Genomic DNA, 25543 nt, shown 5'->3' on the forward strand with positions numbered 1-25543 from the left:
CCGCACGGGCTGACCTGTTTACCACATTTCCTGGGGTTTGATCGTAAGTGTGAAACGACCGTGCATATTCCTGGGAAATAGTACTCCCGGGAGTTACTAAATTGGGATAGTGAGAACGGTTGCTGGGGTGGCGGTGGGGTTAAAAACTCCCGGGAATTTCCCGGGAAATGGCTCTGTAGTGTGAAAAGGGCTATAGTTTTAGGTCGTTCCTTCGAAGTTTAACCCCGGGGTTGGGGAGGTGTGTCTGCCGGGCCCAAATGAAGAAACTTACCGCTGGCGGTTGATACTTCCATTTGTATAAGAATATTGTTATTGGTTATTTCAACTTGGTTTTAGGTGGTTCCTCTAAAACCCGGGGGAGTGGGGTTGTCTGCCGGGCCCAATGCAGCAAAACTTTCGTCTGGCAGTTGGTAATTGTATTAAGAATATTGTAATTGCTCATTTCAACTTGGTTTCAGGTGGTTCCTTTGACGTTTAACCCGGGGGGGGGGGGGGGGGGGGAGTTGTCTGCCGGGCCCAATGCAGCAAAACTTTTGTCTGGCAGTTGATACTAAGAATATTGTTATTGGTCATTTCAACTTGGTTTCAGGTGGTTCCTTTGATGTTTAACCCAGGGGGAGGGGAGTTGTCTGCCGGGCCCAATGCAGCAAAACTTTTGTCTGGCAGTTGATACTAAGAATATTGTTATTGGTCATTTCAACTTGGTTTCAGGTGGTTCCTTTGATGTTTAACCCAGGGGGAGGGGAGTTGTCTGCCGGGCCCAATGCAGCAAAACTTTCGTCTGGCAGTTGATGTATTGGTCACATTTCAACTTGGTTTCAGGTGGTTCCTTTGACGTTTAACCCGGGGGGGGGGGGGAGTTGTCTGCCGGGCCCAATGCAGCAAAACTTTTGTCTGGCAGTTGATACTAAGAATATTGTTATTGGTCATTTCAACTTGCTTTCAGGTGGTTCCTTTGATGTTTAATCCAGGGGGAAGGGAGGTGTCTGCCGGGCCCAATGCAGCAAAACTTTCGTCTGGTGATTGATACTGGTCAAAGAATAGTGTAATTGGTCATTACTTGGTTTCAGGTGGTTCCTTTGATGTTTAACCCGGGGAAGGGAGGTGTCTGTCGCGCAAAACAGTCCGGCGCCTGATATTGTCTTGTGTTAAGAATAGTGCATTAGGCCTACTGGTAATTTCAACTTGGTTTTAGGTCGTTCCTCCGATGTTTAACCCCGGGGTGGGGGTGTCTGGTAGGCCCAATGCAGCCAAATTATGAATCAAGGGCCACAACTTAAATAGTATACACCTTTCAGCCGCACAGCTGGTGTCGTTGTTAAATTACGGGCTTAACGTTTGAAAGAATACCACCACGACGCGCGGTGTCGGCCGGGGGCGGAGCTCCAAAAGGGGGAGATTTTAGCATATTTTAAGAGGCTGTATCTCAGAAACGACATGGAGTATGGATTTAATTTTTGGTTTGTGTTCATGTTAGCCATAGTGGAACAATTAGACAAAGTTTCATGTAAATCTGAGGTAATTTGACAACTGGTTAATTTCAACCCATAGGTTTGTACACTAAATATTTGGGGGAGGGGTGTCTGGCAGGCCTAATGCAGCAGAAATATTGTCTGGCGGTTGATTTTGTTTACTTAGTATCATGGTAAAGCCCATTTCCACTTGGTTTCATGTGGTACCTAGAATGTTTGATTCAGCCCATTATTTTGCCTCTTTGTTGGGGGTCCATGCGCCACATGCAGCGGGGGGTCCCCGGCAGACATCCATATCTGATTATGTCAGGTTATCCACTAAACGTTCCTGTAGTCAAATATTGGTACCTCGTTCCTTTAACCAAAGTGCTCTGGGCTGCCGGTCTAAAACGCTAAAATTCATCAGCAGAAGCTGAAGCAAGAGGCAATTGATTAAGGGAATCAATGTGTGGTGAAGAGGTTTTCAACTTGTGGTTTAATCTCAACGAGGCCTGGTTCTTGATAATTTTACCGAGACGAAGTCGATGTAAATTGTCAAGAACCAGACCTCGGCTGGTTTAAACCACTAGTTGAAAACCGATTCAACACACTTTGATTCCCATTCATAGATACCCGTTTTTTATAGTTTTTGTTTTTGTTTTTAAACATCAACACTTTTGGTCAAAAAGTAAAATAAATGCAAAAATTATTATTTTTCAATGATTTCTTTCTATACAACAACCCTCCAGCTACGAAATGGTAAGGTCCTCATCCGCCCTCGGGTAAACAACTCCTTATAAGGGAATGCTGTGCGCGTCGCGCGTATCGCGTGATGTGGCACAACTGTCCCGGCGGTTGCTCTCGACCTATAGGAATGAAGAAACTGTCTTATAAGCACAAGTGCAAGCTCGCGTGTCACGCCCATGTTTCAACACTTTTTACTGGTCATAAACAAAGGTTTATACACACCCACGTGACGCGCTCTCCACCAATAGGAATAGAGAAACTGTCCGAGGTATGAAACGAATGGGAATCAATGTGTGGTGAAGAGGTTCTCAACTAGTGGTTTAATCCCAACGAGGCCTTGTTCTTGATAATTTTACCGAGACGAAGTCCGAGGTAATATCAAGAATCAGGCTTTGGAGGGTTTAAACCACTAGTTGAAACTGATTCAACACACTTCGATTCCCATTCGTTACATATGATACAGCTTTATAACCACCACCAACAACTCATAATGAAAATGGAATGGCACAAAAAAAACACTGGGCCCCAAAGGACGCCCGTCCTTGCACCCCTTCCCCCTCGGGCGCCGCCCGGCCGGCCCGAGGGACGCCCGTGCACCCCTTCCCCCTCGGGCCGCCCGGCCCGGTCGCCGTGTTGACCACCTGGCCCGGCCCGAGGGACGCCCCTGGGCCACTCCCCCTCGGGCCGCCCGGCCCGGCCCGAGGATGCCTCTGGGCCACTCCCCATCGGGCAGCCCGGCCCCGGCCCAGCGCTCCAGATCCCGTCACGGCCATCCATCTAGACTTGTGGACAAGTCGTTAGATTGGCCCCACGCGCTGAGATAGTGCTCTCGCGAGATCACTGCTCTCGCGCGAACTGATGGCTCCCCGATTTCTACTTGTCCACAAGTCTACCATCCATCCGTCGACTTGTCTTGACCCCAAGTCGAGTTGTCTTGACCCCAAGTCGAGTTGTCCGAACGGACGAGTTGTCCGATGGACGAGTTGTCTAGTCTCCACACAGAATACAACACACACAGTAGTCTTGGTTCCAAGACCATTGGTGTTGCGCGGTCACACACAACCAACGTTCCGATTATGCACGGCAAAAACTGTCCACGCTTGTAATGAACGAACGCTAGCGGGCGCTCTGTTTCTCTGATTTAGATCTCACCATGGTCTTGAATATTTGCAACGACGGGTCTTAACTTTTTTATTGTTTTTCGGCAAATCTCCCCCGACTTTCCGGTGGAGCCAATCAGAGGCTGCGTTGCGGTTGGCTCATGAATAATTCATCAGTGTTGTGCATGTAGTGTACAATGCATGCAGTAATTCCGTTGCATGACTTTTGCTTTACTCTGTGTGTGGGTATATATGTTTTTATCGGAGTATAATAATGTCCAGATCAGTAGGATTTGAAACTTTGACACAGGGTGGAAATACGATAAAGAAAGGTTTGTGGTACCAGCACAAACATTTCTGTGTATAATGTCCAGATCCAGACACCTGCATTGCCATGATATGCAGCTTGAAATGCGATCGTGGCGTTATGCTCCCGACGTGCCAGGGCCCACACTGATGAAGCCTGTATTGGCTAAACAATTTGCTTATAGTTAGCACAAAATAGTATTGCTTAGCAGAAACTGGTTGCCAGCCAATTTTTAATTAAATTTGAAATTTTGTAGTGCCCAAGTAAATTTTTGGACAGTAAAGAAATTTTGTACAGTATTTTCTGCCAAACAGATATTAACTGGTGGGCCCTGTAGTGTTATTCACAGTGAAAGTTTTTTAATCTTGGGGAAGGAAATCTTGAGGGATTCAAAAGCGTCTTTGTGAGAACGTATTTTGAAGCGTAACCGTAGCTGCATATCTTGGAACGTAAGCGTAGCTTGACTCGGGATTGAAAGCGTACTTTTTGATATTGTAGCGTAACCTATTAGTATCTTGGAGTGTATAAGCGTAGCTGAGTAGCTGCGTAGCTTGGAACGTAACAGTATCTTTTGGTGGAGCGTAAGCATATCTTGGAACATAATTCGTAGCTGCGTATCTTGGAACGTAAGCGTAACTTGACATGGGATTGAAAGCGTACCTTTTGATATTATGGCGTAACTTGAAGGAACGTAAGCAGATCTGTAAGCGCAGCTGAGTAGCTGTGTAGCTTGGAACGTTGACATCTTTTGGAACGTAAGCATATCTTGGACTGAAGCGTAGCATCTTGGAACATAAACGCAGCTGCGTATCTTTGAACGTAGGCATAGCTTGACTCGGGCTTGGAAGTGTACTTTTTGATATTATAGTGTAACTTGAAGGAACGTAGACCTATATGCGTATCTTGGAACGTAAACGTAGCTGCGTATCTTGGAATGTAAGCGTAGCTTGACTCGGGCTTGAAAACATACCTTTTGATATTATAGTGTAACTTGAAGGAACGTAGACCTAAGCGTATCTTGGAACGTAAACGTAGCCGAGTAGCTGCGTAGCTTGGTACGTAACCATATAACTTTTTTTTTTAATGTAGTCGTAACAATATCTTTTGGAATAACTCATGAGAAATTTCGAGTTTTGATTGCTTGTCCAGCGGCGACTACTGCTATTCAACTCCCAGTTATTTGAGGCGAATAGTCGGGTCATTAAATTCCACTAGTTGCCCAGTTTAATCATTACCTCAAAAATAACTCTTCATTCACAGAATTAAAAAAATAATACTTTGTTTGACAAAATTATGCTTTGAGGGAATTTTGTTTTAGCATTATTTTTATTTAAACCTTTTATAAAAAATTCTCATAATTTTTTTAAGCTACTCACACAATAACACTGTCAATATAACAATATGCGATATTCCTACGTTTTGACATCATCAAAATTACCTGAAAACTCATAACAAAAAGAAATTAGGGGCCATGAATTAAAATGGAGCATATTGGAACGTTGCGATCATAAGAAACAACGGATTCGACACCCGCAAGCTGGGAGTTCATAGCGCCTGGGATTTAACACCTCCAACCCCCACGAGACACGGCATGGGCGGTACGTGATATTCCACCACGTTCCGATTGCTCCACGCCGTGGGGCCATACAGCGTCCGATACACGGACTCTCTGAATGCTAATTTTACGTTCGATTTTTGACCATTATTTACGATTTCAAATCGTCACGTATCCATAATCTGAATAGGTACCTATACTTAAAATTTCACTGTTTTCCTTTTAATAGGCCTATAATGACCACGGAATCACTCTTTGAGCGATTATATAAATGGTATTATTATTATTGAGCAAAGATTATTAAAAAAAGACCGCCGATCATATTGACCTTTGACTCGATCTAGTTTGAATAGTCATCTTCAATTCGTCACGTGATATGAATATTGCATACATTAAAAGTAATTTACATAGTCTGGCCACGCCTTCAATTTGCAAATATCCAAGACCATGGTGAGCACAGGACATGGTGAGATCCGTAAATCAGAGAAACAGCGCCCGCTAGCGTTCGTTCATTACAAGCGTGGACAGTTTTTGCCGTGCATAATCGGAACGTTGGTTGTGTGTGACCGCGCAACACCAATGGTCTTGGAACCAAGACTACACACACAGTCGTCCCAAGTCCATTCTGACCAACATTCTGGACGCTGTGATTGGCCGGATGGCTGTTGATAATTCCATGTTCCATTGATTGAAAAAAGAAGTTAAGGGAAACCCCTGTTATCTATCCATACTTCATTAAATCGAAACTTCAAATCTCAAACGTTCTGAACTTTCAACTACTACATCTTAAATGAAGAAAAAACCCCAAAACAAACAACAACTCCCAACTTCTTCTCACAACTGGAGTATAACAAAAAAATGTCTTACCAAAATCGATGGTTTTGGAAGAAGAAAATTATTCTCTCTATTTTTAAGTGTGAAATCTCAGCAAATGGCCAAATTGCAATCCCAGTTGCTTTTTCGGATTATTTACACTAACAGACTGTCCTCACACTCGACGGTTCATATACTGATTAAAATTGCCTCCATTTTCCCGATTAGAAAATAAGCAGGAGATGCATATTTTTCATACTCAAATAACTAATTTCAAGGATGGCGTTTTCGCCTCTATTTTCACTGATTTGTACACACTGATTTCTACATAGTTGTAGAATTTGATATCATTGTCACATCAAATGTGCATGTAAATGTCGCTTGTAACCAGGAAACCCTCCCAAACAAGTACTAAATTTAATGTATTCCAGGTATCAAAGGTGTCAATATATTTTACTTAAATTTGTTTAATGACCATGGAGCAATATTACTAGTTTATTGCTCCATGGTTTAACTAAAGTTACATGCGTATTATAATTTATGCGCTTACAAGAAATGCAATATTGACTGCTCCTTTTTTCGTGCGTGACCTCGGGGGGGGGGGGTAATTAAACAGAAATCGAAGATAAAACAAGAACTTCCAAACTTCAATAACTTAAATTCAGCATAAAAAAGTGAAAGCCAGTCCGAAAGGGAAGCAAAAAATGCAACAATGGCCTTTACCGCGCTGGGAAAAAAACCACTGCCCGCGGCAGCGAGCGAGGCTGGCTCTCTATGGCAACTCAAATTGGTTTGTACCACATGACCTGACTGGCCAATCGGCTGCATGCCTCCAATGCAATCGTATTAACACACACATAACGTACGGACGGACGGTCGAGTCTATTCGGTTTTGCTCTGCTGGGATATATGATGATGACTTTGATATGATGTGTGCTGTCATGCCGTAATGTGGTGCAGGTTTAGACGTTTCCTGTCGTTCTGTTCGAGGACCTTCCTCCATGAGTAAAGTAAGACGTTGAATGATCATGGAGTGTTTAATTATACAATACAGCAACAACGGAAACGTTGCAAAACAAAATTGCAGTATCCTGGTGTCATGTGTTTTCAATCATTGTCAGTATCGTAGCGTCATACGTTATCGACCCTCATATGTTTTCGTTCCCCAACTTTGATTCCCGTTTACCGCGAGATTGTGCAAACTGCACCGGTGACATAATGTCTATGTAGTTTACTCATAGTCTGTATTTTCATCAGGCTTAATCATGCTGAGAATAAAGTTTCCTGTCTAAATGGTTATGCTCAAACATTTATAAAATGGTTGATTTTTGGTACATGCCAACATTCAAATGAGTCAAAGAAACATCATCCAACCTCGAAAGTTCAAAACAAAATTACTATCTACTAGATTGAGTTTCATTCTGCTTTAGTCACTAGATGGATCACGTGAGATGGTAGTTGCGATAACGTAACCCTCCCGACGGCCGCCAGGCCGGAGGGTTACGAGATTGTTTCGAGCGGAAACGGTTGATCTGGTCCAACACGAACAATTTTGACAGCTAGTCACCAGATTTGCCCCATTTTTACCACTTTCAAAAATCATGACACAAATTCTGAGGGTACAAACTTAATCCGCTATGTCTAATGCAGCCTGCCATAATACTCAAAACACCATTGAGGAAATATTTCGAAGAAAAATGGTCAAAAACTTACCAGAACCGGAGCGAAATTCACAGGTTCAAATGTCGAACCTGCTTGGGGCGGAGCTTCGGCTCTACGTGTGTGACGTGTAGTTCAAAAGGTCGTGGCAATGCGTGGGGTGGTGTGCACAGTTGCCGGGCTACACAATGCATCCAAAGGTTCGACATTTGAGTACACAAAAGTTTTTTTTGATTTAGTGCATAGTGCATATTGTAATAAATTCCGATAAGCATAATAAATATTAAGTCTACATTAAAGAGAAAATATCATAATAGATTGGTTTCTTATATCCTGAAACCGCGTAACTTTTTGTTTACAATACGCAATGACATAATTTTGTGATTTCATGAAAGTATACAACATAATCTTCAACTCCTGAAAAGATGTGATAAATCTTAGCCTTTCTGGTTCGTATTTCAGATAATCTATTAGTATTATTTTAGTTCATTTTACTTACACTTATTATATCCTGGTGTCATGTGTTTTCAGTAGGATAACAGGAAAATTGTTCACAATCAAAAACTGAATGTTTTTTTTCAAATCATCTATCCAATTTTTTAACAATTACACTTACACTTCATGGTGTGTTGAAATTTGTAAAGTTTTGGTTTTACGTTGCGAGAGACAGTCCGCCATTAACGGTGCTTATGCATGCACGACATTGGAGCAACGTCATATGTTTTCACACCTTTCATTGGTTGGTATTTTATTGAATATTCAGAAGCTAGTATGGCGTGCAAAATAAATCAACAATATTATTAAATTACTACTTAACAAATTTACACTATTAAGTTCTGCTAACTCGGTGCTGCACCAATAATTTTGCGACGATCGTATGTAGTACGAAACCCTTCCTCTCCAAAACCACATAATCATAGGTTCAAAAACTAAATTGATTTTGAACCTCATAATGTCATTCCTTTTGCTATTAAATTGGTTTAAAGTTGTCTCCTAATTTTGCACACATTTATAATTTTTAATAATAATAATTATGGAAATTCTTGGTTGTCTGTATCCTTAGATTCTTTCAAACTTGCGTGACCTGCCGACACTTGCCATGACCTTGCATTGACAGTAAAACACTCCACCCCTCTTGAACGTGTTGTCAAAGCACAGATACTTCATAACAATCTGTTTTCCCCCATTTCAGACCAGCAATGTTTGGTTTCAGGAGATAAGAAACCAATCTGTGATATTTTCTCTTTAGTTCATATTTAATTATAATAATTATTATGTTTATCAGAATTTATTACAGTCTGCAGTTAAAGGAATACGTTGCTTTGGATCGGACGAGTTGGTCTATAAAAAGCGTTTGTAACCGTTTTTTATAAAATGCATAATGGTTGGAAAGATGTTTAAACAGTAGAATACAATGATCCACAAAGTTGCCTCAAAATTGCGTGGTTTGCCTTTTACTGTGCGGACTCACACGGTCGGCCATTTATGGGAGTCAAAAATTTGACTCCCATAAATGTCCGACTGTGTTAGTCGACGAGGTAAAAGGAAAACCGTGCAATTTAGAGGCATGTTTGTGTGGATCATTGTATTCTAGTTTTACAACATCTTTCTATGCATTTTATAATAAACGGTTACAAACACTTTTCAAAGACCAACTCGACCGATCCAAGGCAACGTGTTCGTTTACTCAAACAATTTTTTGTCTTCTTTTTATTTTCACTTAATAAAACATTTGCATTAGCCCTACTATGTATAGCTTCGTGTATAGTCTGTTTTCAAGGCGTTTTCAACATACATTATCCGAAGTCTCTTCTACAGTCGTCAATATTTCATAAGTTTATATTTCCTCAACCAAATGCTATTTGACAATCTTATCTATAGGCCCTACAACATACGAAAGGGCTTTATACGCATTTATAAATGTGTGCATGACATCATCATTGTCATAAATTGAAAACTTTAACACCCAGTGATTGTAATTTCACAAACACTACATTTCTAGTCTGTACAGGTTCCTGTTCATAGACTGACAATGTCATGTTTTGTTCTTTTACATGTTTTATTTGTTGCAGCTGTAATTGACCCTTGCTTTGTGTGCAATGGCAGACAAACAAAACAGTAAATTATCATCAAGTAGGAGTAATGAGGATGAAGAGTTGCTTAAGGAGTTGGTAAGTTGATTATCTTGTTATTAGATGTTTGTGCAATGTGAGCACTAACACCTCATTAATTCATTCCTTTATTGTTATTAGGTGTTAAGAGCAGAGTATAGCTCCAAACACCTCTTGTTATTGTTCGTTTTTTTCCCCCTTAGACCCCAACAAAAGCACCTTTCCCAAACTCGTATGAACTTGAAACTTCACACATAGTTAGATGCATTAGGAGAGGAAAATGTAAACGTGTAATTTTGTACTCCTGGCAGCCGGAAAACATGGAAAACATTACATCTTGCAATTGGATCAATATCGGCAGTACCAGGGCACTACACGTGGCTTTGTTTATAGTCTGTGTTCAAGGCATTTTCAACATACATTTCCCATTCGGTTTGTTGACCAGTCTCTTCTACAGTCATCAATATTTCATAATGTTTTATAAGTTCATAATTCCTCAATCACAAGCTATTTTCACTATCTATACATCATACGAAGAGGCTTTACGTACTTCACAAAAATTGATGTTGGTGACCCTCTCTTGACCTTTTGACCTGTCTAGACCAGAAGTGCATGTCAAATGCTTTGAAAAGGCGTTTTTTCAGGGTTTTTTCTTTTCGTTAACTGTCCACTGGGCAGGCTTGTATGTTTGTACTACCGGAAGCCGGAAAACATGTTAAAAAATTACATTGTATTTCATTTCATTTTATTTGCCAGCAAACATGAAAAACACTAGTTAATTACAAAATTGCACATCAAAGATTTACAGGTAAAAGCAATAGAATGCCAGTGGTTTTAAAAAGAGTACCTAGTGTAAACTTTGTGGTGGGCGGTAGTCTGCTACAGCCTGAGTGCCGGGCAGAAATTGTCAGTGCTGGGTGGGCCGCCCACCACCCACTGTGGCTTAACTGCTGACTTAGAGTACAATCTGTTATCTTAGAGTACAATCTGTTATAAAGTGTCCAAAACACTTTATTATCTTATTCTTTGTGTTAATGACTGACTCCTGTTCTAAACTTTCATTTCATTCAACTCTTTTTATGTTTTCCCTGTCAGTAGGAAGGGCAGGCTTCAAATTGTATCATTTTGAAGACAACCTTGGCTCTGGGCAAGCCAATTTGTTTGGGCACAAGGCCAGTAGAGATAGGGCACCAAGGCCAATTGTGTAAATAGAAAAGGTGCAAAGGCCATAGACAATTCTTATAGACCGGCAGCCCAGAGCACTTTGGTTAAAGGAACGAGGTACCAATATTTGACTACAGGAACGTTTAGTGGATAACCTGACATAATCAGATATGGATGTCTGCCGGGGACCCCCCGCTGCATGTGGCGCATGGACCCCCAACAAAGAGGCAAAATAATGGGCTGAATCAAACATTCTAGGTACCACATGAAACCAAGTGGAAATGGGCTTTACCATGATACTAAGTAAACAAAATCAACCGCCAGACAATATTTCTGCTGCATTAGGCCTGCCAGACACCCCCTCCCCCAAATATTTAGTGTACAAACCTATGGGTTGAAATTAACCAGTTGTCAAATTACCTCAGATTTACATGAAACTTTGTCTAATTGTTCCACTATGGCTAAAATGAACACAAACCAAAAATTAAATCCATACTCCATGTCGTTTCTGAGATACAGCCGCTTAAAATATGCTAAAATCTCCCCCTTTTGGAGCTCCGCTCCGTATTCTTTCAAACGTTAAGCCCGTAATTTAATATCGACACCAGCTGTGCGGCTGAAAGGTGTATACTATTTAAGTTGTGGCCCTTGATTCATAATTTGGCTGCATTGGGCCTACCAGACACCCCCACCCCGGGGTTAAACATCGGAGGAACGACCTAAAACCAAGTTGAAATTACCAATAGGCCTAATGCACTATTCTTAACACAAGACAATATCAGCACCGGACTGTTTTGCGCGGCAGACACCTCCCTTCCCCGGGTTAAACATCAAAGGAACCACCTGAAACCAAGTAATGACCAATAACACTATTCTTTGACCAGTATCAATCACCAGACGAAAGTTTTGCTGCATTGGGCCCGGCAGACACCTCCCTTCCCCCTGGGTTAAACATCAGAGGAACCACCAGAAACCAAGTTGAAATGACCAATAACAATATTCTTAGTATCAACTGCCAGACAAAAGTTTTGCTGCATTGGGCCCGGCAGACACCTCCCTTCCCCCGGGTTAAACATCAGAGGAACCACCTGAAATTAAGTTGAAATGACCAATAACAATATTCTTAACAAGTATCAACTGCCAGACAACAGTTTTGCTGCATTGGGCCCGGCAGACACCTCCCCTCCCCCGGGTTAAACATCAAAGGAACCAAGTGAAATTAAGTTGAAATGTGACCAATACATCAACTGCCAGACGAAAGTTTTGCTGCATTGGGCCCGGCAGACAACTCCCCTCCCCTGGGTTAAACATCAAAGGAACCACCTGAAACCAAGTTGAAATGACCAATAACAATATTCTTAGTATCAACTGCCAGACAAAAGTTTTGCTGCATTGGGCCCGGCAGACAACTCCCCTCCCCTGGGTTAAACATCAAAGGAACCACCTGAAACCAAGTTGAAATGACCAATAACAATATTCTTAGTATCAACTGCCAGACAAAAGTTTTGCTGCATTGGGCCCGGCAGACAACTCCCCTCCCCTGGGTTAAACGTCAAAGGAACCACCTGAAACCAAGTTGAGATTACCAATAACAATATTCTTAATACAAGTATCAACTGCCATTCAAAAGTTTTGCTGCATTGGGCCCGGCAGACAACAACCTTCGTCTGGTGATTGATACTGGTATTAAGAATATTGTTATTGGTCATTTCAACTTGGTTTCAGGTGGTTCCTCTGATGCGTAAAACCCGGGGGAGTGGGGTTGTCTGCCGGGCCCAATGCAGCAAAACTTTTGTCTGGCAGTTGATAATGGTATTAAGAATATTGTTATTGGTCATTTCAACTTAATTTCACTTGATTCCTTTGATGTTTAACCCAGGGGAGGGGAGGTGTCTGCCGGGCCCAATGCACCAAAACTGTTGTCTGGCAGTTGATACTTGTATTAAGAATATCGTTATTGGTCATTTCAACTTAATTTCAGGTGGTTCCTTTGATGTTTAACCCGGGGGAGGGGAGGTGTCTGCCGGGCCCAATGCAGCAAAACTGTTGTATGGCAGTTGATACTTGTATTAAGAATATTGTTATTGGTCATTTCAACTTAATTTCAGGTGGTTCCTTTGATGTTTAACCCGGGGGAGGGAAGCTGTCTGCCGGGCCCAATGCAGCAAAACCTTCGTCTGGTGATTGATACTGGTATTAAGAATATTGTTATTGGTCATTTCAACTTGGTTTCAGGTGGTTCCTCTGATGCGTAAAACCAGGGGGAGTGGGGTTGTCTGCCGGGCCCAATGCAGCAAAACTTTTGTCTGGCAGTTGATAATGGTATTAAGAATATTGTTATTGGTCATTTCAACTTAATTTCACTTGATTCCTTGATGTTTAACCCAGGGGAGGGGAGGTGTCTGCCGGGCCCAATGCAGCAAAACTGTTGTCTGGCAGTTGATACTTGTATTAAGAATATCGTTATTGGTCATTTCAACTTAATTTCACTTGGTTCCTTTGATGTTTAACCCGGGGGAGGGGAGGTGTCTGCCAGGTCCAATGCAGCAAAACTGTTGTCTGGCAGTTGATACTTGTATTAAGAATATTGTTTAATATTGGTCATTTCAACTTAATTTCAGGTGGTTCCTTTGATGTTTAACCCAGGGGGAGGGGAGGTGTCTGCCGGGCCCAATGCAGCAAAACTGTTGTCTGGCAGTTGATACTTGTTAAGAATATTGTTATTGGTCATTTCAACTTAATTTCACTTGGTTCCTTTGATGTTTAACCCGGGGGAGGGGAGGTGTCTGCCGGGCCCAATGCAGCAAAACTGTTGTCTGGCAGTTGATACTTGTTAAGAATATTGTTATTGGTCATTTCAACTTAATTTCAGGTGGTTCCCCTGATGTTTAACCCGGGGGAGGGGAGGTGTCTGTCGGGCCCAATGCAGCAAAACTTTTGTCTGGTGATTAACTCTTGTATTAAGAACATTGTTATTGGTCATTTCAACTTAATTTCACTTGGTTCCTTTGATGTTTAACCAGGGGGAGGGGAGGTGTCTGCCGGACCCAATGCAGCAAAACTTTCGTCTGGTGATTAATACTTGTATTAAGAATATTGTTATTGGCAAGGTTGTAGCTAGGGCAAATTGGATGCCGGCTAATTTTGTCGAGAGCATAGTCGAGAGGGTGGGTGTACATGTAGGGGCAGCGTAGCGCCTCACAACCCGGTGGGATCAACAGGGGCAGCGTCTTTGGAAGCTGAAGATTTTTAGGTTTTGTTTAAGCTTTGATGGGTTCCCCAGGCTCTCTCTTGCCTATTTGTGCCTTGACATAGCCATTGTCAAAGGAAAAAACATGTCCAGGGAGCCATAGAAAATAAATACTTATTAAGTTTTAAAGTAAAATGTTAGGGTAAAATAAATAAAATTAATATTCTGTTTACGATTTAAATCCCATCTCAAAATAGGGTAGGTAGACTACTAGGCAGAATTTTTGAGTGTTGAATTTGTCAATTGAAAAGCTTGCAGTTGCATATATTCATCAGAAGGCAATGCAGAGTGGAGAGACAAGTTCAGAAACACAGGATGACGGGACACATGTCCGATCACTGCCGCAAAATCTAGACTATTCCATTTCAAAAAGGAGCACATTAGTAGAATAGAAAAGCCATGTTTCACTGAGTTGTATTCATTGACAATTTCTCAACGAAGTGCATTCAATAAACTCAAAAATTGATTCTTGTCTTTTCATTTGTTTTCCAACAAGTATTAATAGACAGGAAAATCATCTAAATAAAATTCTAAATAAAAATTTAATGCAACTTCGACGACTCCACCAACATGGTCCGCCCATCAGAATAACTTTGTTTTCAACCGCCCGCCGGGCGAGTCAACCAAAATTCTTTATCGCCCGCAGGTTTTTTTCACTAGCCTGCTGCATGTATGGTACAAAAAAAAATTGAAACTAAAAAAAGAAAAATTTAAAAAACACGGAAGTGAAGTCCCTAAAATTGGACGACTTTATCTCTTAATTTATGCCCTAAATTATCAACAACCATTTGAATGAACTTGTTGTTTGAGAATTGTTTGTTTTGAACATGTTCTGATCTCCGTTTGCAACAAAATCTTCGTGAATCAACGATCGGTCAACAACACACATTGAGAAATAATTCAATGAACTTTGGCCCGCAACGCCCTCTGTTGGCAAAAGTTGTCCATGTTACTAGAACTCCTCCAAGGCTGTGCATTGTGCATACAGTCTGCAGGCGTGATGCACAACGTTCGCCAATTCTTTACTCCGTTCGTGAGCGTGTGTTGTGAAGAAGGCTAGCCAAGAAGATCATGAATATGGATTTATTAACAGCCATCAATGGCCAATCACAGCGTGCGGAATCTTGGTTAAGATGGACTTCGGACTGTGTGTGTTATGTGCTGTGCATGCTGCATGAACCAGTGGGCGACCGTGTGAGTATTACCATGTGGTTTTGTGCATCATGGATACTACACGCACGCCGGAGATTGTGCGTGCTGTTTTTAGTACTCCATGAACTCGCAGCATTCAAGCGGCTTATTTTTAAGCAACAGTCACGGAGAACATCGCGGTTTTGGAGAGAAAATTGTTTTGATTGTTTTTACAGAAATAAAATACACACCTAATTAGGAGTTTTACAGGATTGTTTTCTTTATTTTTCACTTATTTCAATGGCATTTAAAACAGTTTTACATAAATTTATGCCGGTCGGAGTTTGATATTTTTTTGTTGGATCCCGGTCGGCAAAAGCTGGGGCCGGTGATAGCCGACCGGCTCCGACCGTGGTAGCTACAACCTTGGTTATTGGTCATTTCAACTTGGTTTCAGGTGGTTCCTTTGATGTTTAACCCGGGGAGGGTATAGGTGTCTGTCGGGCCGCGCCCAATGCAGCAAAACATTGTCTGGCGGCTGATATTGTCTTCTGTTAAGAATTATGCATTAGGACTATTGGTAATTTCAACTTGGTTTTAGGTTGTTCCTCCGATGTTTTACCCCGGGGTGGGGGTGTCTGGTAGGCCCAATGCAGCCAAATTATGAATCAATGGCCACAACTTAAATAGCATACAATTTTCAGCCACACAGCTGGTGTCGTTATTAAATTACGGGCTCTTAACGTTTGAAAAGAATACCACCACGACGCGCAGTCGTTCGGGGGCGGAGCGCCAAAAGGGGGAGATTTTAGCATATTTTAAGAGGCTGTATCTCGGAATCGATATGGAGTATGGATTTAATTTTTGGTTTGTGTTCATTTTAGCCATAGTGGAACAGTAAGAAAAAGTTTCATGTAAATCTGAGGTAATTTGACAACTGGTTAATTTCAACCCATAGGTTTGTACACTAAATATTTGGGGGAGGGGGTGTCTGGCAGGCCTAATGCAGCAGAAAATTTGTCTGGCGGTTGATATTTTTTACTAAGCATGATGTTAATGACCATTTTCCACTTGATTTCATGTGGTACCTAGAATGTAATTCAGCCCATTATTTTGCCTCTTTGTTGGGGGTCCACGTGCTACACACAACGGGGGGTCCCCGGCAGACATCCATATCTGACTATGTCAGGTTATCCACTAAATGTTCCTGTACTCAAATATTGGTACCTCGTTCCTTTAACCAAAGTGCTCTGGGCTGCCGCTTTATTAGTGGTATGGGTTAAAATAAAACCAATAATGCATGACTTTTTGTGTGATTATTTTGTTTTGTTGTTTAAAACATAACTATATTTATAGAATAAGTCATGTTCCGATCCCCATCCAAACTCACCACAGTGCCAAGACTGCCTTCTTCAAGATGAAAAATAACATGCTGAAATAATTTAACAAAAACAAGTGTATAACCCATGGAATATTTTTTAATAGACTAGAGACTCCTTTTGGCTTTACTGGCATGGAGTGTTAAGATTCTCGACAATTTGAACAAAATTTTTCTCTACAAGTTTTTACCTGATTTGAGAAGCTAAAATTCCATTAATATATTCTTGAAATACGATGGTCATAAGGTTCGTTAAACTAAAATAATGGCCGAAACAAAATCTCACCATCGTAAAACTCCATATAGTTGGGACCACAATGGTCCTGGAAGTTCAAATACGTGCGAGACTTGCACAGTCTATAACAAATCAGTGGAAAACCACCCAGTTAAGACGAATCTTAGTGCTTTGTAAAATCGTACATTTGCCCGTCTTTTTTCCGTTTCGGCATTATTTGTCGATCCCATCCATATTTTCCTGTTTCGCGCACTTCCACAAGTGGTTCTTTCTCAGTCCTGTTTATATACCCCGGTTCAGTTTTTTTTCAGCTTCAGTTTATTACTTTCCTATCCTGTATTTTTTCCTTTTCTGTATTACCTGGCCCCATTTTTTGCTGTTCCCCGTCCCCTGTCCGTTCCATATCTAACCCTGCGATCCCGTGCGTTGGCAATGTTCTTTGTTACTGTATGCCCACAACTCATGTTTTCCAGTTTCACTCAGGTTCTGCTAGTGAATCTTTACCAGTCCAGTTTCTTTTTCCTCTTTCCGTATTATTTCCCCAGCCCTTTTAATTTGTTCCCAACATTTGTTGCTGTTCCCTGTCCCCCTTCCCACTGACTTAACCACACTGTGTGCTCCTTCCCTCTCCCTGTCCCTTGTGCATCAATAACCCACACCTCCATCGTTTGCTTCCACTATATGGGTGAAGTTACTGGACGCTCGCACAATGACTGTGACATCACAAATAAGCTTGGGCGATATCACGATATTATTGAATATCGCGATATTAATTTGGAAACGATTTCGATATCGAATGGATTTGGTTTTAATCGAAATATCGATATATCGCGATATATCGCGATATATCGCGATAATCGCGATATATCGCAATTTCGATTAAATATCGCCATGTATTTGCTAGCTGAGACATCTTGCACCCCATAGGTTTGGAGTAAAACCAGAAGAATAGGTCATTAGAACACCTCTCTTATGCTATGACTGTCTCTTCTACAACTTTCACTTGGAGTTTGAAGACTGATGATGTCAAATTTCATTAATCGCGATTATATCGAATATCGCGATATATTGTCGGCGATATATCGTGAATAAAATAAATCGATATCGTTCAAGCTTAATCACAAAGGGCGCCTAGCTCAAGAGAGAACTGCAAAAATGTTGTGTGGGGAAACTTTCCACAATTTTGACAAGACCCCAAACTTACTTATAACTGACTGTATTTTATGTATCTTTTTGTTTTCTTGAATTCTTTTTATTTCAGTGTTCTGTCAATGGCGTCAAGTATAGCAAGCTGGTTCAGGGAGGTAGTGATCCAGTTACATCTTTGGAGATGTTCTTCTCTGGTTATCACCGTATTTCAGGAATGAATAATTTTCCCAATTTGAGCATCTTGATTCTAATGGGCCAGGATATCACTAAGATTGAGGGATTGTCTACCTGCACAAAGTTGACAGAGCTATGGATTTGTGAGTGCAAAATTAAGGTAAAAGTGATCCATTGTTGGTTTGTTACTAAATGTACATCTGTAAGGCTTTATGAACTGTTTTGAACTACATGTATGTACTCCGCCTACCCCTTTTCGTCAATCGAGGCAGACTTTGCCTGCAATGCGTAGAGTAGACACACGTGCAAAGTACATGTGTACGGTCCAAGTCATGAGTTTGTTTGTTTCAACAAAAAAATCAGGTTGCATGTGTTTCCTGCAGATCCAAAGTATGTGGGCCGCGAAAGCCGGTCCGACGTCTTTTTTAGCGCTATGCAGCGAACACTTTGAGCGGCCGTGCTTCGAATCCGGAATACACCACACATTTGACATATGAAGAGAAAAGTTATAAGAGAAAGGTTATTCTAAAACATGACGTGATCCCAATAACTTTTCCAGAGTGGGAAGTCAAAGAAGGTACCTGAAAGACGTGACGAACCTAGAGGAGCGTATGCCGACATGAAAAATTATGTTTTTAGCGTGCAGGGTCATCCAAGTGGACCGTCCGCACAGCAGCCGTAGTGCGTGCAGTCTGCTCCGTGACGGAGCTCTGTACATAGGCATCATACCGGTCAGGTACCCAGACGTAGTGTACGGGGCCAGACTGCACAGATTCTCTTCAAATACCGCGCCTTGATTGACGTTACGAACAGCGCCCTCCTGGGTCGAGGCCTACTCTTAATTTTTTTAAACCTTACTTAACTGTTTATTCTCATTCCACTCATCAAAACACATAATCTTAGTGACAAAAGCTTTATTTTAAAAAAATACCACTTCCAGGTAACTTTAATTGTCCACCAGGCTTGTATTCTTGTACTCCTGGAAGCCATACACCTTGTTTTTGTTTTTGTTTTTGTTACGACAAAAACTTAAGTTTATTATTATTTTCATTATTACCATTTATGTATTGACATACCTTTACCACAGAGTTACATACACTAGAGTAGATTACATGTAACATCAATCTGATTTAAAAGGTGATGTAAATTGATACAGTACACATTTCTTACTCCTTTGCCTTTGGCGTTGTTTTGTTTCAAGGTGATTGAAGGTTTAGATGCATGTAACAAGATGACCATACTGCATCTATACAGCAACTATATCAGTCAGATAACTCACATCAGTCATCTCCAGTATCTAGAAGTACTTGGACTTGCTAACAACACCATTGTGAATATTGAGGTATGTATATTGATAGTCTATACTCCTGTGAAAACTTGCCCATAGAGCCACCTACTCAGATCAGAATTTTCCGTAATGTTATTAGCTAAATTATGTTTTATATCACCCATAGTTCCTTATTTTTGGCGAGCTGCTTTAGCAGTATGCGTTCCTGTGTAATACCGATTTTGTCCATCCGTCCGTCTGTCCGTCCGTCCGGCCGTCCGCACTCAGTGGAAATGTTAAAGTTTTTGGTTTAAGTTTCAGTCTTTGAGTTGAGTTGTTTTTGGTATGTACAAGCCCAAGTGAGATTGTTATATATACTTGTTAGTCATTTTTGTAGTTTTTAGCTATGTTTTCCAATAATGTTGAAGTTTTTGGAATAAGAAAATGTTAAAGTTTTTTGAATAAAAAAAATGTTTTTGGAATACAAAAAATGTTAAAGTTTTTTTTTCAGACTCAAAGTCCAACATTGACATCTGGATTTTAAAGAAACAAACTCAAACTTAAATCTTAAAGTTTTGAAATAACTTGTTTGAACACAAATCAGTCTCGCTGTCACTGGTTGCAATTGAATGAGCTGACACAATGAAGAACATAAATGATCATAACTCCTGATTGCAACGATGTACTGACTTGAAACTTAATACATTGCTTCTGTCGTATAGATACATTATGAAAAGATAAAATTCAAAGAGTGCATCAATGGTTCCAGTTGAATGAGCTGAAACAATGAAAACCTTAAATGGTCATAACTTCTTATTGCACTTATGTACTGAATTGAAACTATTCTTCTGGAAATTAAACATCTGAATACATTTCTTGTACTTGTACATGTATACATGTGTATACATGTACCACTGACTGGTTCAATGAATGTGTGTGTGTGCACTGGTTCAAGTGGAATGAGCTAAAACAATGAAAACCTTAAAGGAACCTGTTGCCTTGGGCTGGTCGAGGTTGTCTTTGAAAAGCGCTTGTAACTGTTTGCTATAAAATGCATATATGGTTGGAAAGATGTTTTAAAAGTAAACTACAATGATCCACACAAATATGCCTCAAAATTGCATGATTTTCCTTTTACCTTGTTGACTAACACGGTAGGCCATTTATGGGAGTCAAATTTTTTATTCCCATAAATGGCCGAGCGTGTTAGTTCGCAAAGCAAAAGGAAACCACACAATTTCGATGCAAATTCGTGTGGATCATTGTACTCTACTTTTAAAACATCTTTCCAACAATATATGCATTTTATAACAAATGGTTACAAATGCTTTTTATACCGCCAACTCGTCCGATCCAAGGCAACGTGTCCCTTTAAATGGTCATCACTCTTTATTGCAATGATGTACAGATTTAAAACTTCAATCAAATATTGCTGCTTACATGTAGATAATATGAAAAGATGAAAACCTTAAATGGTCTTAACTTCATACTTGTCAATGTCTCCACCCCTGTGACCATCAGTTGATCAAATGATTGGTTTTCTGTCAGTCATTGGTTCTATCTGGCGATCGGCAGCTCGCCATGGCAGCTTCGCTGTCTAGTTTTACCAAGTGTTATCTTTTAATAATTTCTGTGATAACAATGGTGTAAATTCAAGGTAAAAAAACACATTATACATGTATGACTACCCACTTGCCTTCTGTTAAGTTACCATTGTTTTACACTGGAACAGAGTATGCATGCATTAGCATGATTAGTAGGGGTTTCCGTTACTCGCTGGCCGGACAAGTTTGTCATAATGTTGGGTCTCCAATAAGTTTTCTGTACCTCTAACCGTCTTTTGAAGCATGAAAAAACCTGATTGGGGTCAGATCCAAAACTACCCCAACGTGACGGGACAGAAAATGAAGTACATTTGGTTGCATTTTTATTTTAAAGAGTGTTAAAAAACCCAAAATTGCTGCTTATATTCACATGTCAGTTGTTCTCTATTTAGAAAAATGTTTTACCCCCAACATAAAGATGTTGCCATGGTTGCGACAAAATATAAAAGAGCAAGGGGATGGAATGAAATTATGAAATTTGTGTACAATATTAATTTTCATCAAATTTAATAAGAGGTAAACAACAATTTTCATGCCAATACAAAGTAAAACTAGAGATTGAGAGTTTGTGAACAAACTCAAGGTGTTCGGTTTCCGGGAGTAAAAGCCTGGATTAAAAAACAAATATTACACCTTGCTTTTTTCTCAAGATTTGTAATAAATGATTCAAATTACAAAAACTGTCAAAACCACATGATTACGTCATCTAGTAAAAGTGTATGTTTGGTGACGTCATCGGTAATATTTGTTTTAAACCAGACCTTTGCCAGACTTGTATGGTGTGATGGTAAAGCATCAAAGGATGTTTATTTCGACCTAAAAGACAATAAACCACGCCCTTTCAAATCATTTCACAGTCACTTCCCGTTTAAACAGGTCAAAAGGTCAACGAAAGTTCACCAACATATCCATTTCTGTCAAGTACGTAAAGCCCTTTCATATGATGTACAGATTGTCAAAATAGCTTATGTAGTTTAGGAAATAATATGAACTTAGGAAATATTGACTGACGACTGAAGAAAAGACTGTAAGGGGCATGTATGTTTTAACCGCCTTGAACGAAGACTATTCTTCATGAAGCTTTTTCGCGCTCTATTGATAATATTTTAAAAAAGAAGTAAAAAAAAAATACGTGGATCAAAAATAATGATTTTTTGAAATAATAATTTGAATTTTTATTGCTCAAGAATGGATGACGTCATCATGACCTAACTAACACATTATTCCACTCCTAATGCATATCTAACTATGTGCGAAGTTTCAAGTTCATACGAGTTTGGGAAGTGTGCTTTTGTTCGAGGACAAGGGACGAAGAGAAGAAGAAGATGAAAATCTGGATTGTTTTATTGATTTGTTTGTATTAAAGTTTTGTTTAATCCGGCAGTTTATTTTAGCAAGACCACTCCTAATTGCTTGGGCCTTATGCTTTAACCATTCTGTTTTCTTTGAAAGTTTTGTATTGTAACATCCATGTCTGTGCATGGAGGTAGAAATAGATTAGTTTACGTAACGTCCTTTCCTACTAGAGAAAGTTTGAAAGGGCTTATGTTATTTCAGAGATTTTTTTTCTTCAAAATATTTAACTCAAAATAACTTGGATAGTTGTTTTAACAAATAATCAAAGCAATTGATGATTATGCTAAGTTCAAGAAGTAATAGATATCGTAATACTGACGTGAATTCCGTGGGCCCAAAACGCCCTTCACCCGGGGGGAGTGGTCGATCGATGTAACGTCTCTATTCTTCTCGGTGTTTACCAAAACATGACCAATGTTCGTCATTTTGTACTGTTGTTTTCTCACATAATTAAAAGTCCCACGAATCACTGAAGTAGGTGGCCATCTCAGCGAAACTTCGTCTTCAATTCCACATTGACCACTAAGCCATCAGAAGGGTAACATTTGAACAATTTGACGCTGAAGATTGAAATGAAATCGTTTTCGCAGCGTTCTGCATAGCTATATAGCTCTATGCATATCACGCTATGGCACAGAGTACAACAAACTTGGCAGCATGCCACCAAATAAATTATGCCTAATACACTACACGTGTACGCCACAAGTGTTACGCACAACCAATGGGGAAATTTCGTAGTTCTTTATACAAGAAATTGTGAACTTTCAAACTCGATTTTGAACCAGAAGACGAGCTCAAAATGGGATCACGTCTGCGAGGCATTTACGGAGTTTTTAACGAACTTTCCGATGATGTGTCGATTGTAACAACCCATTATGTAGATCAAAAGTTATGATTTTTTGAAATAATAAACTTTGAAAATTCATAACTCAAGAATTGATGACGTCATCGTGACATAACTCAAACGGTTTCTTCTCCTTATACATATCTAACTATGTGTGAAGTTTCAACTTTATATGTGCTTGGAAAGTGTGATTTTTTTAGCGGACAATCGCCGCTAGTAAGCAGAATGGATGATTACTGGAGCGTGCTCTGCTGCACCGCTAATACACTACACGTTGTGTGTATGCCTACGTGCAATGTTTATGCACATACCAATGGGGATTTACGTTGTTCTTTAGACGTGAATTTTGAAATTTTCAACCTCTCTTTTGAGCCGGAAGACAACATCAAAATGGGGTCATGTCTGTGGGGCGTTTACGGAGTTTTCAATGACGATTCCGATGATGTTTCGATTGTAAAAATCCCTCATGTAGATCAAAAGTTATGATTTTTTGAATTAATAAACTTTGAATATTCATAACTCAAGAATTGATGACGTCATCATGACGTAACTCACACGGTTTCTTCTCCTAATAAATATCTAACTATGTGTGAAGTTTCAAGTTCATACGATGTTTGGAAAGATGTTTTTGTAGGGGGACAAGGGACGTACAGAAGAAGAAGAAGAAGAAGAAGAAGTATCAATAAAAAAAAAAAACCGAACAAAAATAAGAGGTGTTCCGGGCTGTTGGCCCGAACACCTAACTATTGCCCTTCTTACTACACTTAGATATCACAGCTTGATCCTTTCTGTAGATAAAAAATACTTAATTAAAAACAAAATGGTGCGACGGGCAGAAAAGTTATGGGACGGAAATTTGTCAGTATGTGTAAATGTTGGGTTTTGATCTGAAATCTTTCAAAAGTTTGATCCATATATGTTATATTTGCAAAGTACTAGCACTCAAAACATTTTTTTCTCCTTCAGTGGTGTTTCCAATAGAGAGGACAACAATTTAGACTTTTTGTTTTGCCATTGACAATGCATGTCGGAAAATACTTGAGGAATCAAAAATGGTGGATGGGGGTACAGTCAAAGGACCTATTACAAAAATAATTTTCATATTAGAGTCAGAATATATACTCAAGAAGATGGGAAATTGCAATAATCTGTTGTCCCCTTTCACCATTTTCCATCCCGTCGCACTAAAATTCCGTCCCACTAAAATTCCGTCCCGTCATGAAAATTTTGAATTGTTCTGTATAAACTTGGGGACCCAAAATATGACAACACATAAGTTGATGATCTTCAACACTTATAAAAATGATACTTTGCAAGGTTTCATTCATACCCATTTGCTTTATCATATTAAACATTATAAAAAATTATGTCAAAACGTAACGGGACGGAATGTGGACTTGTTTAAAATGAACCAAAGGCAACGTACCGAGGACTTGAAAAAAAAAATTAGTTTATCATTTCCTAGGAACAAGCCAAACAGACTGATCACAAAAAGTCTGATTTGACTGGCTTTGTTTATAAAAAAAAGAATCAATTAAGTTAAAGTTACATCCCGTCGCACTCAGATTGCAACATTTTGTCTTTCACAGTGTTTATCTTGGAAATGTGATGAGATTCAGAGAAAAAAATTCCCCCTACAAACTCCAATATCTATATGGCTCAAACAAAGAATTTTGTTATATAAATTCAGAAAGTTTTTTTTTTTTCCCAGTTTTGGTTGACAGATTTGGGATCTGACCCAATATTTTTGTTAAACAATCTTATCCCCTTAATTTTGCTCTTGATACGATTACTTTTTGTCATCAACAATCGATTTCATGAATTCTTGATTTAAGGATCGATGCACTTCATTTGTAATGAAATCTTTGTAAAGCTATTGGTCGCTTGATGCTCATTGGGAAACAGTTAATTTGAGTTATATAGCCAAGCCCTCGAGTAAGACACCAATGACAAATCTGCATTTGTAGGTATCGAAGGTGAGCTATTTTTTGCAATAGAATACTTAAGTTGGACAAAGAAATAAATTTGTTATATTTGTTACAAGTGTGACTTGTGTTTTGCACCACAAGCTGAGGAGATAAACACCCCATTTCGATTTTTAAGATTTGTTTATTAAGCATGGCCCTGTGTATAAAATTTGTCTTAAGAAACAAAAAATGTTGTTTAGGGAAAACTAGTTGCACCAGGTACATGTACAACCCTTTCACCTTGAATGATTGGCAAGTGTGTTACTTCAAAAATGGCTATT

The 25543-nt window shown here is 39.8% G+C and overlaps 2 protein-coding genes across 3 annotated transcripts in view; both read left to right on the forward strand.

The window, feature by feature from the left end:
- The window catches only part of LOC139944494 (cytoplasmic dynein 2 light intermediate chain 1-like), a 416808-nt gene that overhangs the window by 105045 nt on the left and 286220 nt on the right, over window positions 1-25543 (forward strand). The window lies entirely within an intron of this gene.
- Window positions 6845-25543, forward strand: part of LOC139944427 (leucine-rich repeat-containing protein 9-like) — an 86759-nt gene continuing 68060 nt past the window's right edge. For both annotated transcript variants that reach the window (XM_071941448.1, XM_071941456.1), the window contains exons 1-4: window positions 6845-6983; window positions 9705-9803; window positions 18163-18384; window positions 19426-19566. In XM_071941448.1, the coding sequence (XP_071797549.1) occupies window positions 9732-9803; window positions 18163-18384; window positions 19426-19566 (435 nt within the window). In that variant the 5' untranslated portion in view covers window positions 6845-6983; window positions 9705-9731. The remainder of the gene's footprint in view (window positions 6984-9704; window positions 9804-18162; window positions 18385-19425; window positions 19567-25543) is intronic.

This window comes from Asterias amurensis, chromosome 1 (genome assembly GCF_032118995.1).
Source record: "Asterias amurensis chromosome 1, ASM3211899v1".
NCBI classification, from domain to species: Eukaryota; Metazoa; Echinodermata; class Asteroidea; order Forcipulatida; family Asteriidae; genus Asterias; species Asterias amurensis.